Here is a 16310-nt window from a genome sequence, read left to right as displayed (position 1 = left end):
GAGCAGGATGTGCCCTATAGCCTGGACGTCACCTGTTCGAGTCCAGACTATTCCTCTGTCGACTGTGGACGGGAGCTCCCAGGGGGCGGCGCACAATTGGCCGAGCGCCGCCCGGGGGGGAGGGCATAGGTCGGCCAGAGTGTCCTCGGCTGACCGCGCACCAGTGACCCCTGTGGTCTGGCCAGGCTTGCCTGTAAGCTGCCCAGAGCTGCGTTGTCCTCCGACGCTGTAGCTCTGAGGTGGCTGCATGTGGGCCTGCAGTGTGTAAAAGAAGTGGACGGCTGACGGCACACGCTTTGGATGACAGCGTGTGTTCGTCATCGCCGCTCCTGAGTCAGCGCGGGGGGTGGTAGCGGTGAGATGAGCCTAAAAATAAAAGGGTATTCCAAATTGGGGAGAAAATGATAAAAAAAAACAAAAAAACAATTGAAATTAAAAAAAAAAAAAAAAAAAAAATCATATGTGGCAGCATACACTGGAAAAATAAAAAAAAAGTCATGAACACATACTAATGAAGCAAAATAAAAAGGAACTGTATTTCAGTTACATGTCAATGGACATCCAGAAGGGAAATGTAACCATATTAAAAGTAACAAAATTAAAGTATTGTACTTATAATAAAGCACCCCTATTGCTGCATATCAATTAAATACTAATTTATGATACTCAATAACAAGTTACTGACTTATAGTCCTTTACAATTTGAAGCTCCCACCCCCAATAACCAGGGTTTACCTGCTGCCCCAGAGACGCCATTGACTCCTTGGACAGTGGTGTCGTTCTCCAGAATCTCCATGGGATACTCGGCCTTGCCACTGTAGCCTCTGCCACCCCCACCGCCTGCGATGAGGAGAGGCACTGGCACCCCGTCCTTCATCTGGAATTACATCAAAGCCTGTTAGCTGCCAGCTGTCCACCCAGAACAGCCTTCTTCACTCAGCCACAGTGACCCAGGGTTAAAGGAGGGGCAGGTTAGGAAACCTGGAAAGGTCACAATCTTCTTGTTGCCCACCATTTTGCATCAAACTATTTTGTGGTACGCAGTTTATATGTAAGAACACAAGCAAAGGGCAGCTGATCCAAAAACTCCCAACCTCTTCTTTCTATAAACCTTGACAAGCCTAGATGTAGAGGGGAAATTTTTCATTATGTATCAATAAACATTCCTTAAAGCGTGTATGTCACATAGGGACAGAGGTACTGTATGTATGGTGCGATGAAGGCGCAACTTTTCAACCTTGTAAACAAGGTGTGTTCGCCTCAAAAGATTATTCCTGGTTACTGGGTTTAATTAAATGAAGCAATGTGCTCTTCTGCATTATGACTGTTTAGAATTTGTCAGGATATGAACATGTGTTTGCAAATAGTGCCATAATGCATACCAACGGGTTTAGCTATAGGTGTTGATATTTTACAATCAGTTAGTAACCCAGGTAAAATAGTATAGACCCCTTTGCATTAAACAGTAAAACCATGCTAAAATGTGAGTTGAAGTTGCTGTCACATGGATGACATAGAGATCCTAGCCTCAGTTACCTTAAATATGAAGGTAGCCCCGCCCCCTCCTCCTCCTCCTCCCGCCCACTCCTCCACCGTCTTCTTTGATTGGGTCTTGTTGTCAATCACGCTCGTCTCTCCCTGACACACTCTGTTAATGACGGTGTCCGACTGCAAAGCAAAGCGAACACACAATCCAAATGTCAAGTCGTTACTGGTTTCTCACCGCGCCATTACAGCTTTATAAAAGCTCAGTTTGGTGCCTGTTCTGACATCTAGTGTGAATTCAGCAGCCTCTACCCTGTACCCTCATTCTAAACAATTGTTCTATCACATCATGCATTGTTCTTTTTGTAGAGCTACTGTATTCTGTGAGTACATTTTTACCGTGAATTAACCTTCCTGGTGACAGCAACTTTCACAAAAATAAAAGCATGACTCTAACGATTAACGTATCCTTAAAAACTACTGACTTAATCGTCACTGCAAATTCTACTCCGAAAGCCACAGGACCACACTGATCTCATGACCTCAAACTGCAGCAAGAGAGATCAATGTGGTGCATTAGAGGTACGATTTACTGGATTATTTCATTAGCTTTTTGACCTTTAGAGGTCAGTGTGATACAGTCTGGGGCTGCACGCTCTGCAGTCCCAGACTGACCCTGTGCTTTTTAAACAGAGGTCTGATCAGGGCACTTGCCCTCAGACACTCTTTTACTCAAACAGAAAGCCCCTGTATAGAATGGTCTGGAATGGCGCCTGATCAGGGGAGCCTGTCGCCAGCATTCAACTGATTACATCATCCATGTCTGGGTAAATTCAGCTAGCTTTTCCTTAATTTTATTGAGAACCAAGTTTTACGGTATTATTACGTGCATTTTTTGGATCTAGAAACAATTTATAAAACATTTTATTGAGGCAATCAGTTGTCCAGTAACAAACGGTTTGAAGTAAAATTCCAATATTCCCGGTAACGCTATACTGTAAGGAATAATCAAGCAGCTGCACCTGGTTACCAAGGGAATATTTATATAAAACATATGGAAATATATGAACAAGAGGTGGCCAGTCGCCACTCATCAGTGCTCGTCCATTTAATAAATAAGTGACTGATCTTAAAACTTTATCAAATTGGATCTTAAAGGATTCCATTCACTCACCATTCTTTGTGTAAAAAAGCGTTTCCTACCTTCTGTCCTAAATCACTCTCTACTTACGTCCTCTGGTCCTGGTGTCTCTGCTTAAAGCATCAGCTACAGTTAACTTTTCCTATTTTAAAAGTCTGAAGTCTCTCCTTCTTTGTTCTATGCTAAATAGATTCAGTTTCCTTAACCTTTAGAGATTGCAACATATCATAACTCATTCTTTTAAGCCCCGGGATTAGTCTTGTTCCTATTCACTGGACTCTCTCCAAGGCCACAATGTCCTTTTTGTATTGCAGTGACCAGAAATGAACACGGTGCCTTACAAAGGAGCCAGCGTTAGTAAGCACAAGCCAAGGCCAAGTGTTTGCGCTGATTAATCATTTGTTCAATGCTTTTGAATAAAAAGTCAAAATATTGTCTTCTATCACATAATAATTGTTTGCATAATTAAGTTGACGGTTCCTTCAACCAGTGTTATTTTAGAATGGCCCATTGTGAGCTCAGAGGCACAGGTCAGAGGTGCTGTGGTTCAGCTGAAGAACTCAATGTCAAAAAGTCATAAATCCTTTATGTGTCATCACATTAAGTAATAATGACTGAAAAGACTATATTTACAAAACATTTAGCCCAGTGCTCAGTAGGTTTGCACCATTATTTTTTTGCTAATGTTACAGAATAGCAAGACGCTTTGGGAGTGTAGCTGGGGTCTCACATTTGGGCAGGCGTCTTCCCCTTGCTGCCCCACCAGGATGTACAGCAGCTCGTCTTTCTTCAGAAAAAAATGGGCCCCCAGAAACAAGCCGAATGACCGATCTGGGATCAGCACGCTCCTGCCTCCAGCAGCACCATAGCTCATGATCCTGAAAAAAACATTCCTTCATATTTCAGTGATCTGGTATTATCACATATGATTACCAGGTAGTATGTAAGGTGACTAAGTATGCCGATGGTACGACAATGGTACTTACAATTTATAAATCAACAATGCATTTACCATTAACAGCCTGTAAACAGTAAGCATGACATGGAAGTCCAGAAAACAGTATTTCGTTCAGCCACTGTCTGGATCAATAGATCCCCCTGTGGAATGCTATTTTACTGTCAGGGCAAGATTGACAAACAAAAACACTGTCAATAACAAAAGGACAAAAAGATTGTGATATTGAACATAGTTTACTTGCGCTGAGCCCTTGTGGTGTTCCTTATCACCGCTGAGCTCCAGCTGTAGTTTGTTTGTATGGCGCGTGTTACCTATAGGTTTCGGTGGCGGGTACTCTCCACATCTGCACGCCCCGCAGCGGCCCTTCTGTGCCCACAGACACGTTGACGCTCGTGCCCCGGTACGTGTTGCTGCATTGCGTTGTGGTGGGGCCCACTGGCCCAGTTGTGCCACATGTGCCAAAGTTCCAGGATTTATCTGAAAAACAGCAAAGAACCAGATGCATGGAACAAAATAACATATACAAACAAGAGGAGACCATGCAGCCCATCAAGGCTCATTTCCTAGTAGCTGATTGATCTCAAAACTTTGTCAAGTCGAATCTTGAGGGATCCCAATGATTCAGCATCAACAACATGGCTCACCACTCTCTGCTTGAAAAGTGTCTCCTACCCTCTGTCCTAAGTCTATCTCCACTTAATTAGTAACTGTGTCCTCTGGTCCTGGTTTATTGACTTAACTTTCTCAACTTATTTTACTTGCAATAATGCATATATATTTTGATATGTTGGGAAACCCAGATACGCATCTAAGGCACACATTAATATTGCACATTTGGGGATGTTGCTGTTGATCACAAAGTTACAGACCCATACCTGCAGTAGATTTCAGTGTTTATTTATGCACTCAAAGTCAATCACAGTGCAGGAATCCTCCCCTTAATACTGCATATTCAATATTCATTACATCACTGTATTGTTTATTATAAACCACTAACTAATCCTTATTCTGTGTTATATTTTTTTTTGTATCTACTTAATCTGTTCACATCTATTAAATCTCTATGAAAAGAACCTCTATTAACTAAATAATGCATTTTCTGGTTTTCCAAAAGTGGGCCTTGGGACCTCTGATTTACAGTTGTTAATTGTGGCAGCAGGAAAGCATAGCAAAGACTAATAGAGGCATAGGTCAGTATTGTAAAGACCTGTGTGGTATGGTAAACCATATTCAAAACACTTTAAGAAATAATATATCCCAAGAACACTGTGCTACTATATATAAACCACAGAAAAAAAAGTTAAAATATTCATTCTATTTGTATTTCAGCTGTAATTAATTTGTGTAAGTTCCGTCCCGTTTTCCCTTATGCCCCGTTCTCTGACCTCTAACCCTGCTTCCATCAGAACTCCTACCTGGTTCTGATTGGTCAGCCCTACATCACATTTAATGCTTTCCACAGTCTGATTATAAAACAACTCAATAATAGAACAGAAAGGGAAAGACTTAATTTAGCAGGGCTTCCTCTTTACTTCTCTGCTGACTGCACTATTTCTACTAGCTCCCAGTAACAGTGAGACTGCCATGTGTGTTCAATTTGAAATGCCAATGTGCGCATCCCCCAATACACGCTACAGTACTGTATGGTATAATGCCATAGGAATCGCATCATGTTACAATACGTTACAGATAATTAGTCATGAAAATCTGAGAGGTAAAATGCACTAGATATTAAAGAGCCCAGGAGCTGTGTGCCTCAGCCCTTCGCTGATATAAATACTTGGGAGATGGGAGATCATGACCTTCAGATTCTTTGGAACTGCACAGAGTGCACATATCTTTCTTAAACCACCCTGATGTGCGCACGCTAGCATTTAGACTTGAGACCTGCAGAAGCAGAGAATCTGTACAGAGTACATAGACTGAGTGAATTCATGCACATATGGGTTGAAGTACAACATCCTAAACTATTAAAACCTCTTTGATGATTGTGATACAATATGTTATATAAACCCTTGTAAAAGGTTCCCATTGTAAAAGCAAAACTGAGTGTAATAAAGCACAGTGGAATCGTATAAATGCATAGTATAAACATGGAAACAGCATGGGTAAACCAATCATAAAATGGGAAGACTCTCCAACTCTCTGAATAGCATCCCCCCAGCCCCACCCATACATGCACAGATACAAACACAGACAAACACACACTAAAGCACCGACACAGTTTCTAGACTAGTTCAGGTAAACACAAGTACCTGTTTCCGTTTCGTTAAGATGAAATGACTGTGAGAACATGTGCACCAGGTCTCGCTTTCCCAGAGTGAGGTCTATGAAAAATGAGAAACGCTCTTGTCAGCTGGGCTAGCTGACCAGCTCGTACTGTAACAATCAGGCACTATATTTGGGTTCGATCCAGGAACTGGAAAGGTTTTGATTACGTTTTTTAATAATTTCTGAATCAGCTTTATTAATCCCAATATATTTAAAATATTCTTGGTTAAGGTCTTCTCAGTTTTCTATGCAAACAATTTCTACGCATTTTTATGCTATTTTACATGTGCTGAATCAACATGTGCTGAATCAAGTTTATTGGTTCTTCAAATAATTGTGCTAAACTTGTGCTAAACTGTATGGTTTCTTTGTGATGTCATGTCCTCTGGGACCAAACTAATTTCACTCAGACTGGAATTTAAACCCAGAGACGCACAGGTGAAAGGTGAAATGAATTAGGTGATTACGCCACTCACCCATTTCAAACATTTTTGTACATGATAACAGAATGCTGTTCAGTCAATTAAGCCTGTCCCCTCTTGGTTGATCTCATTTTCACCTCCTTGATTCTCAAATCTCTCTTTTTCAAGTGGCACATATAACTCTCTCTCTTGTTTAATAGACTGTCAGAAGTGTGGAAAAGTCACTTTGCCTTCACAAATTGGTCTAAGCACAGATCTCTCTGTCACTTTTGGAAGCACAAGAACATTCAAAACCGGTACGTGATGTGTTGTCTTCCTCTTGCTTATGGTCTTAGTCAGTCTTGGCAGGTACACTGACATTAAAGCACAACCTGTTGTTTTAAATGTAGAATAGTGGCACTTTATTTAACTCCACACTATTTATTTGCATTCACCCCTTCCCACTACTTAATATATTAAAGTGTTTCATAACTCCTGCAGTGTTTTTAAGAAATGCTTTTTCTTTACCTTTGCTGTATACTCTGTTTCGTATCAGAGCAAAATATTTTATTCACACATCATAGATCAAAAAATCAACTGGGGAATGCATTTCTCAACTTAGGAGCATCGGACGCATTTGCCAGGAGAAAAATAATCTCTATTATGAGAATCATTTTCCAGATCAGGCTCTATCCTGCAATGTTTATAAGAATAATTGTCTTGCTCCTCGCAAAAAGAGTTGAGGATTGCATTCCCTAGATGATTTATGCCCCCATTATGTGCGAATAAAAATATCAAAACAATCAGGAGTAAGCTAAAAATATATTACTGTGATATAAAAAAAGAACAGACAACACAGAATACAGCAAAGGTAACAATTTTCGCACAGAAGACCAAGATGACCATAACCAAGAATATTTTAAACATATTGGGATTAATAAACTGTTCTGTAACCCTTTAAAATGCATTTGGTTAATATGTGCATGTTGTTTCAATATTTACTCTACTCACAGTACCAATAGTGTCAATTTCAAAGAATACTAACTCTAATATTGGCCTGCAGTTGTTGCATGTTGAAATTGATCTTGTCAGATCTCAGACACAAAGCAAAGTTGAAGCTGGTCAATACTGGAGAATGCATTCAGGGACATATGATACTTGTGTGCAGAGCTTTCTGAAGCTGGAGCAATGTGTCTCAGTGAATTACAGAGGTGCTTGCAATTAGGTGGGTTGACCCCTGCTTGTGAGATAAGAACATGATATACCCTCTCTGAGATGGCTCTTATGTTTCAGTACAGTGCTTAAGATTCTTGCTGGTCTTTTTAATTCATTGGAAACATATCCCTAGCATCTCTGGATATCTGATTATATACATTATATAGATTATGGTGGCTAATATTGGATAACCTTACTTTTTGGGTAAGAACTCTGCCAGTACCAATTCTCTCTGGTAAGCAATATGAAGTCACGTCTGTCTACTCTGCAAAGGGAGCCCATCTCTTTGAGCACAGAAGACGATGGTAAGTAGGCTAACAGTTAAAAGTTTTCCAATTGCAAAACATTTTTTAAAACATTTGACCTGTGTCAAAAATATTGACTGCCATTTTTCTACTAGTTTCCATTTGGGATACCAGCAACAGCCAGACTAGTTGAGAGGTAAGTACAGTACGTGGCTCATTCTGATATACGTGAATTACAATGAAGCATTAGCACTTTCACAAAACATGTGCTTATATTATACATGCTCCATCTCCTCCACATTAGGAATTGATACCACTCTGCAATGTACAGCAAGAAAGGGATTTTTACAAGCAAAGGTATGCCTGTCACTGCCCACCAACTGTTAGACAGTTTTCTTTTTCCACTCATTTAGTTCAAACCAAAGTAAACTGTATGTAATATAGGATATCTTAATGAAAGGATGTGTCAATTGCTTTAATTCCATTCCAGAAATTTGATGGGAATACATAAAAAAAAAAGAAAATCATTGCCATATGTTATTTATCCATCACACCCCCTTGACAGATTTACAGTATTGACAGCATTATTGTTATCGGCTAAAAACAACTCAAACTGCTTCCCTAATACAGCTTTTGATCACATTTTAAAATACAGCTGCATTAATGACATCTAATTACTCTGAAGTTACCATTTTCTGATAATTACGACACACATTTAGCACACAATTCTATAGTTGTGAGAAAGGAACTCCATACGTAAACATGTACCTGTTTCATGTAGCAAATGTTTCATGTAGCAAATGTCTCCTTTAATTATAAATGTTTTATAAAACAGTTATGTAATTGAATTACACTACCACCCTCCCAGTTCTTGAGCTCAAACCACTAGACCATATTGCCTCCCTCCAAGTCCCTCCATGGCCAAGCATGGTCTCAAGGGAAGTTTACAGAATTTGGAGTCTGATCTCATGGGATCTCAGAAACTAAGCCTAATTGTTACTTGTAGTATTTCTTAAATACACTTCTATGACAAAAGTTTCAACTAGAAGTCTTTCTCAATGCAGTCAATGTTGACAATATGATTGCGAACGACTCCAGACTTAACTCAGTCTTGTTATGCTCCAAGTCCCTCAGCTCCTACCACTAGACCACTCCGCCTCCCTCCTAGTCTCTTCAACTCTGCCCACTAGAACACACCGCCTCCATCCCAGTCCAGCTCTAACCACTAGACCCCATTGTGTCCTTCCAAGTCCCTCAGCTCTAACCACTAGACCCCACTGTGTCCTTCCAAGTCCCCCAGCACATGTTCTGGTTGCTCAGCACTCAGCAGAGATAATAATACTGGACCAAATATACAATGTAATACAATACACACAGTAGATAGTAGCAGAAATTAAAAGCTAACACTTTATAAACCAGTTGCATAATTTAATTACAGAATTCTGTTTAGAATAATTGCATGTATAACACCTGTAAATCGCCTTGGATAAAGGTGTCTGCCAAAATAATTAATAATAATAATGTTGCGCTACTTTAATGAACTGACAACTTTAATTAATGTCACTGCACTACAGCAGAAGACACAAAACATATTTAAATTGCTGGGCTACAAGATAGCTATTGTTATGGACAGGCAAGAAGAAATAGCTGAATTATTAATGTTATTATTATCTAATGCATTTTGAATGCCCACAGCTCAGCTCTTAGTAATGACTTGGTGAAGTGTATGAGAGATGGGGACACAACCATCCATCAGTGCAGTCAGAGTTGTCAGTGGCCAGGTAGACAATAAAAAAAAAAATCCTAGCGAGATTTAATGTGATGATCAATTGAGCTACACAGAGCGCCCAGGTAAATATTGAGAATTCAGTGCTTTAGTGCTTTTATTTCAGCGTTAGTGAAGTTGTGTGTAAAGTATATGAGTACAACTATTTTTTTAATATATCAAGATTTGCAATAATGTTATGGGAATACTGGACAGAAAAAGAGTGTTCCACTATTGGTCCAAAAAGCTGATGTACACGAAGCCATGTTGATGTATGAAAAGCGGCTTCAATTGCAGCATCTAAAGAGAGAGAGAGAGAGATTCAGATGGACTTAAAGGCTCCTGTGGTACTGTGACATGTTTTGCTGACTGACTGAGTGGCAGTGAGGTGGTCAAAGTGCTTTACTGGAGTGGAATTAAGACAGAGATGAAAAAGGTCAGAGGAATTACTGTATACCAGACTAGAAGCATCTAATGTAACTCTTGAAATTCACCTGAAACTATATTTAACTACCCTTAGCTCTAAACACTATACCACACTGCCTCCTTACCAATCTCTCAGCTCTAACCAATAGACTATGCTGCCCCTCTCCCAGTCCCTGTATGGACAAGCATGGTCTCAAGGAAAGTTTACAGCATTAGCAGGTGGTATGGACATGACTCCCATTTGTCCATAATGTCATTACACTACCACTTGTTTTCTCGTTACACACAAATTGCAGTCCCATAACTGTGGCTATCGACAGCAAGAAAGAAACAAAGAAAACGAAGCAACAATTAATAGCACAATTAATAGCACACTTTGGGATGAACAAAATAACACCACTGTAACTTAAACATATTTCCAACTTAATTAGTTACCCATAGTACACACCTCTCCTCTCCTTTCCCTATTTCTCCTCATTGTTTTCTCTTTCTTATCTTCCAACTGGATTCAACCTTTCGCTTGCCTTTGCAATTTACACAGTTTACTTTTTTTCACTATGGAGCTCAGAACTTCATAACTGAATCAGCAGGGTTAGAAGCTCACACTAGTCCTGCGCCCAATCCTCTGCTTTAGATACATTATCGACCAGCATCCCCCTCCACTGCATACATGACAAACAGTACCTATAGATAATTGACCTACTCATACCTATACAAGGGTAATGTCCAATATGCTGCTGTTTCCTCTTTATATTATTGGGGTGGAGACCTCACCAAACCCAGGAATATAAGAATGTGAATATTTCAACACTGAAGACACTGAAAAATACAAAATACAGTAATGCTGCTAACACTGAAGTTTATTTCAGTAATGCAGCGCAGTACTTTGATGGAGACTTGCACTAGGAGGCTTTGTTGTTTGTATGACATATCAGTTATAAACAATTTATTGATTGTAGTTTACAATGTTTACAATGTTTTTTAAGAATGTGGGTGAAATAAAGCCACCCCTTTCTAAAAACCATCACTAGACCAAGTTCCTACTGTACCTTCAAGTTGAAAATCTGGGAACTCAGTGACATCTAGGACTTCTCCTTCTGAGTGCCCACTGGCTGGGGCAGCTGTTGTGTTGTTCTGATTGGTGGATTCAAAGTTCTTCATGCTGGTACTGACCGGTGTGATCTTGGGTGGGAGGTCTCCATTGGCTTAGTAAAGAGAAGATGTGAGAAAGAGCTGGAGATTGAACTACAATTTACTGCAGAGCAATACCATGTTTCTAGATTAGCCAATCAGGACAATCAGAACAATTACATATCGCGACCAGCCTATTGCGATCCTTATCGTATCGTGAGATAAGTGTATCGTTACATACCTGATTTGGGATGCTGATTTTGAATGAATGCCTTTTGAATCTAGAAACTATTACCCTGCACAATTAAATAATTAGAGCTATACAAATATAACCTGACATAGTCTATCTAATATCTATAAATATAGTAAAATCCATGTTGAAGTTTCTCTTTGTATCTGGATTTCAAGTCTCACACAATTCAACAAATTACAGGCACCATACTGTATACAACAGTACCCTAATTATACCAGCTTTTCAGTATCTAATTTTAAAACAAAGAAAGCTTAAAAACCAATTATATAAAAAAGATTTCCATGATATGAAATGCACTGATAACCCTGAGAAACGCCAAAGCAAAGTTCCAGAGCAATTAACAGCATTATCTTTGCATATTTATATATTATTATTATTTATTTATTTCTTGGCAGACGCCCTTACCCAGGGCGACTTACAGTTGTATACAAAAAATACATATCAAGAATTACAATACAATTAAGAGCAAGATACAAAATACAATGACTTCAGTCCTAATAAGAGCAAATACAAAACATAGTACGATTTGATATCGGGGCAGTTCGGGGGCAGTTCAAGAGCAGATAACAGTGTTGATAGTTACATCAGGGTTAGATACGAGTGCAATTGAAATACAAAATACTAAAGAAGTGCAGGAATAAATACAGTAAAATAGGGAGCAGATAAGTGCAAGTTAAAGTGCATCAAAGTGCTATATAGACCAGAAGGGAAGAGTTGAGTTTTACAGGTGTTGTCTGAAGAGGTGTGTCTTGAGGAGGCGCCGGAAGGTGGTCAGGGACTGGGCACTCCTGACATCCGTAGGAAGGTCATTCCACCACTGTGGGGAGAGGGTGGAGAAGGAGCAGGCTCTGGAGGCAGGGGGGCGTAGAGGCGGTACAGCCAGTCTTCTAGTGCAGGCAGAGTGGAGAGGTCAGGTGGGGTTGTAGGGAGAGATGAGGGTCTGGAGGTAGCTGGGTGCAGTCTGGTCAAGGCATCGGTAGGCGAGTCTTGAACTGGATGCGAGCGGTGATTGTGAGCCAGTGGAGTGAGCGGACCAGTGGAGTAGTGTGGGAGAAGCAAGGCAGAGAGAACACCAGGCGAGGAATGGAGTTCTGGATGAGCTGGAGTGGACGGGTGGCGGACGTAGGGAGGCTGGCCAGGAGGAAGTTGTAGTAGTCTAGGTGGGAGAGTACCAGGGCCTGGACGAGGAGTTGCGCGGAGTAGATGCCACAGTTACAGAGGGGGCACAAATTAAAGTTGCACACCCCTATTGATCATTTCTGAAATTCACTTCAGACATTAAGCTTTTAGAAGGATATTTTTGCTAGAGTAGTTACTATCGGGTAAATAATGGTGAAAACAAAAACAACAAAGAACGAGAGAGAACACATACAATAGGATATTAAACCTGTAAGATAAGAAATATACTGAACATGTAATTAAGTATATGGTAGATGGTAATTAAGCATCCCAATGAGCACTAAAACTGTTATTTTTCTTAGCTGCAATTGAATGAAAACTGCATGTTTATCTTTTACTTGCAATCTCTATGCTGGGGTAGGTTGCATGAGTTAAAAAAACAAGTTGTTAATCATACAGTTCTTCTTAGTGGGTATCTTACAACTTATCTGAAAAGCAAAGATTACCAGGCAGACTTTCTGAAGTTATCTCGTGGGCGAGTTAATGCTTTCCAAGGTAGGCCTTTCATTTTTCTCAGCTGATAAATGATGGATGGTTGATAAAAGCGCATGCTGGATTTATATCTGCCAGCTTGATCTGTGTAGGAGTGCAGCTGTCAATGGAGAGCCGTTCAGGATCTCATCTCTCGCAACACGGTAGGGAGAGAGATTAATGGGAATGAACAATGTCTTGAAACATGAAGACTGACAGAGTTTTATCCCTATGGATCCCTAGGATCCCAATGATTCTGCATCAACAACATGGCTAGTTAACCCATTTTATACCCTCACTCTCTGTATAAAGAAGTGATTCCCACACACTGGCTGGTTAATACAGGTGTTTAGTTTTGCTGTACTAATACTGTATTACTGTTTTCAAGCCAGGGTGTCCAATAACTGTGGTGGGGTGCATGAAGGTTGGTTTTCAGTACTTACATGCAAGGAAGCAGTCTAAGCTAAGTGAGATGTTATCAATGGCGATAGCGGACCCAGGTTCTCCACTCCCAGTGAACTGCAGCCAAAATCTGTCAACAGCAAGGAGAGAGAGCTCGAAGAATCATGTCTATACTATGAAATATCCATACCAATCTTAACTAATGTATTTTTGTTGTTGGTATTTGCTTTGTATCATTTTCTATTTCAGTCATCACTTCATGGCAATCTATTTAATAAGAGCGTAACAAATGTTCTATTTCTTACTCCCACTAGGGACAGAGTGTTACAGGGGGACAGGTTAGTCAAACACTCTGGTGTTCCAGATGTACCTGAGAGGTAGGCATGATTCTGAATGCTCTTTAAACTGTACTTTAAACTGTGCTTTAAATGATACAAAGTGAATCTAATCAACATGAAACATACATTAGTTAAGATTGCTATGGAAATGTTACAGCTGTAACTAGTTGCTCTTTGAGGGTAACTTGTGTAACATTAAAAACACTCTTGACAAACAGCATCTTTTAAATCACTTTGGGATGACTTTTCTTGTATGGTGTTCGTTCTAGTGTCTGGTACAAAATGAGAAAAGAATCGACCCTTTCGGATACCTCTTAAGAGAAATAAACAGATGGTTTTAGTTCCTTTTCTCTTTTCCAAAAATAAAGGAGTAAATTAAAGCCAGGGGGAAAACACTCTGAGAATAGAACTATGCCGTATAAAAAACTGTTAACGAGAACAGTGGGGTTGCAAATTAATCAATAATTTATACTCTGCAGCTACACCAATTTACAGCCCACTGCAGTTTAACTGCAAAGTAAAGCTATATACCAGAGTTGCTCAAATGAGCACTGCAAATGAGATCCCAAGGAAATTATACCATAAAATTGAAATGACTGGCAGAAAATGCTGGGGAGGGCTACTTTGTAATAGGTTCAGTAACCACACAGGAATATCACTGCAAAAAACCTAGTAGAAGAAAAGAAGAGGAAACCTTTCTCACTCAGTATGCTAATTCCATGAGCCCCCTAATGAAAGCAAGGGTAGATGTTACCCAGCCAAACTGACCTCCCAACCCTGGCAATAATCAGCAGCTGCAGGATGATAACCCAGCCTCAGCTCAATGCCTTTCCCATCAACTCTAATATAAGATTTCATTTATTTTTTAAATTGGTGTTTGATTGCTGGGCTCACGTAGGTCATAGGGACAGAATACTGTGGACTGTTCACTGATCACTACCGTATTCCTCTATATGCAACACTGTGTACCGCACACCCAGGTATTGGAACAGTATTGGGATGTACAGCAATCTGTTTCCTAATCAGCTAAGGCTTTCTTATGCCATTATATAAATCTAGAAAAACAGAACCTCTACCAAAGCCTACATTAAACTGAATCACAAAGAACATTGTCTAAGTGTTTACTCCAGTCTGCACTCTCTTCATAAGTACAAATCGCAGTCTATTAACAATGGCGCCTGAATGCAGCTCACAGTATGCTAGAGCGCTCCCTACCTGTCAGATACTCCGTGCACAGGAATGGCCAGTCTGCTCCAGCCCTTCGCCCCGCTGCTATTCTCGAACCCCCAAAGCATGCGACTCTCCTCTTCCCTGGTGCTGTTCTCCACCAGCCACAGAGACAGTGCCCCCTGTAGGGAGCCTTCAGCACACACTGAGAACCAAACCTGCAGGCACAACGTCACAATATTAACAACAAACCGACCCAAAAAAAAAAAAAAACAACAAACCGACCCATCAATCAAGGGGCTAGATTCTCAAAGCTCTTTACTCCAAATCATTTAATCAATTTTCATCTAAAAGACCAAAAATACCAATTACAATTCAATAAGAAACAACTCAATACTACTAAAAAGGCACAATTTAAAAAAAAAGGTCTGAGTTATTTATTTCTATTTCGGTAACTTTTGGCAAATTTCCTTTATAAAAATGTGTGCTAATGACATTTTACAGTAAAGTGCTTTGAGAATCTAGAATCTAGCCTGAATGTTGTACTTGCGACTAAGATGATATGATAAGGTTGTAGTACTGCCGTGAAAGCACCGATGAGCAAATGATCCAAGTTGCAGTCATTTTTTCTTCATTCTGAGATATTGTGAAATATCTTCCAGTTGCCCTTTTGTCAAGGTCTTTAGAAGTACCCTTCACCATTTTTCAAGATTAAGCAATAATTTTTTTCAATCAATCAAGCCCACAGGTGTGATTAATCGATTAATTATTGCTTGATTAAAACCCCTAGTTTTTATTGATGTTTGTTTGAAACACGTACAGTGAAACCTTGGTATTAAGGCCAGTAAAGGCACCAACAAAAAAAAATAACAGAATTTTTGCTCTAAATATATACCGTAGGGCTTAGATTATTTAAATAGATTTTACTCTAGCAAATACATTTAATTGGTTAACAATTTAGAACAGAACCCAAGCAGTAGAATATAAAACATGGTGACATGCCTGCTGAAAGAGCTTGTGATGGTGTTACTTCTTGTAAGGTGTTCCAGGAGCTTTGGGGTTACTGCGTGACCTCAACATGTGCTCTGTGCTTATCAGATACATTCAAGATCTTCTGTCCTAATTCCTATACTGAACTGGTGCTAAACGCTAACATTCTCAACTCCCTGTGTGTGGTTGTGTCTTTTCTTGGTTTTGTGACATTAGCATTTTATATTTAGGCCACTAAAGGTTAAAGGGTCTTGTTTTCTTTCGATGCCCTTTTGGTACATATGGTAATTAGGCACAACATGTCAAACGTGCCGTGCAAATATAGTGTACATATATACTTATATAAGTAATAATATGAGGCTGCATGTACTTTGCAAATTGAGGATAGGTTACTTTTTTTTATTTTATTTGAAATACTTACCCTAGAAACTCATTGAGTGTCCAGGGAACACTAGATATCTAACAATACATT

The 16310-nt window shown here is 39.8% G+C and overlaps 1 protein-coding gene across 1 annotated transcript in view; it reads right to left on the bottom strand.

Annotated features, from left to right (window-relative positions):
• Positions 1-16310, bottom strand: part of LOC117411110 (ALK tyrosine kinase receptor) — a 161012-nt gene that overhangs the window by 19233 nt on the left and 125469 nt on the right. The window contains exons 9-16 of the mRNA XM_034018253.3: positions 14897-15066; positions 13385-13473; positions 10957-11112; positions 5840-5911; positions 3896-4061; positions 3357-3504; positions 1537-1668; positions 736-877 (exon numbers count right to left, since the gene is read on the bottom strand). Of these exons, the coding sequence (XP_033874144.3) occupies positions 736-877; positions 1537-1668; positions 3357-3504; positions 3896-4061; positions 5840-5911; positions 10957-11112; positions 13385-13473; positions 14897-15066 (1075 nt within the window). The remainder of the gene's footprint in view (positions 1-735; positions 878-1536; positions 1669-3356; positions 3505-3895; positions 4062-5839; positions 5912-10956; positions 11113-13384; positions 13474-14896; positions 15067-16310) is intronic.

This window comes from Acipenser ruthenus, chromosome 6 (genome assembly GCF_902713425.1).
Source record: "Acipenser ruthenus chromosome 6, fAciRut3.2 maternal haplotype, whole genome shotgun sequence".
NCBI lineage: Eukaryota > Metazoa > Chordata > Actinopteri > Acipenseriformes > Acipenseridae > Acipenser > Acipenser ruthenus.
The sequence above is the reverse complement of the archived record's forward strand: the minus strand, read 5'-3'. Positions and strand labels throughout refer to the sequence as shown.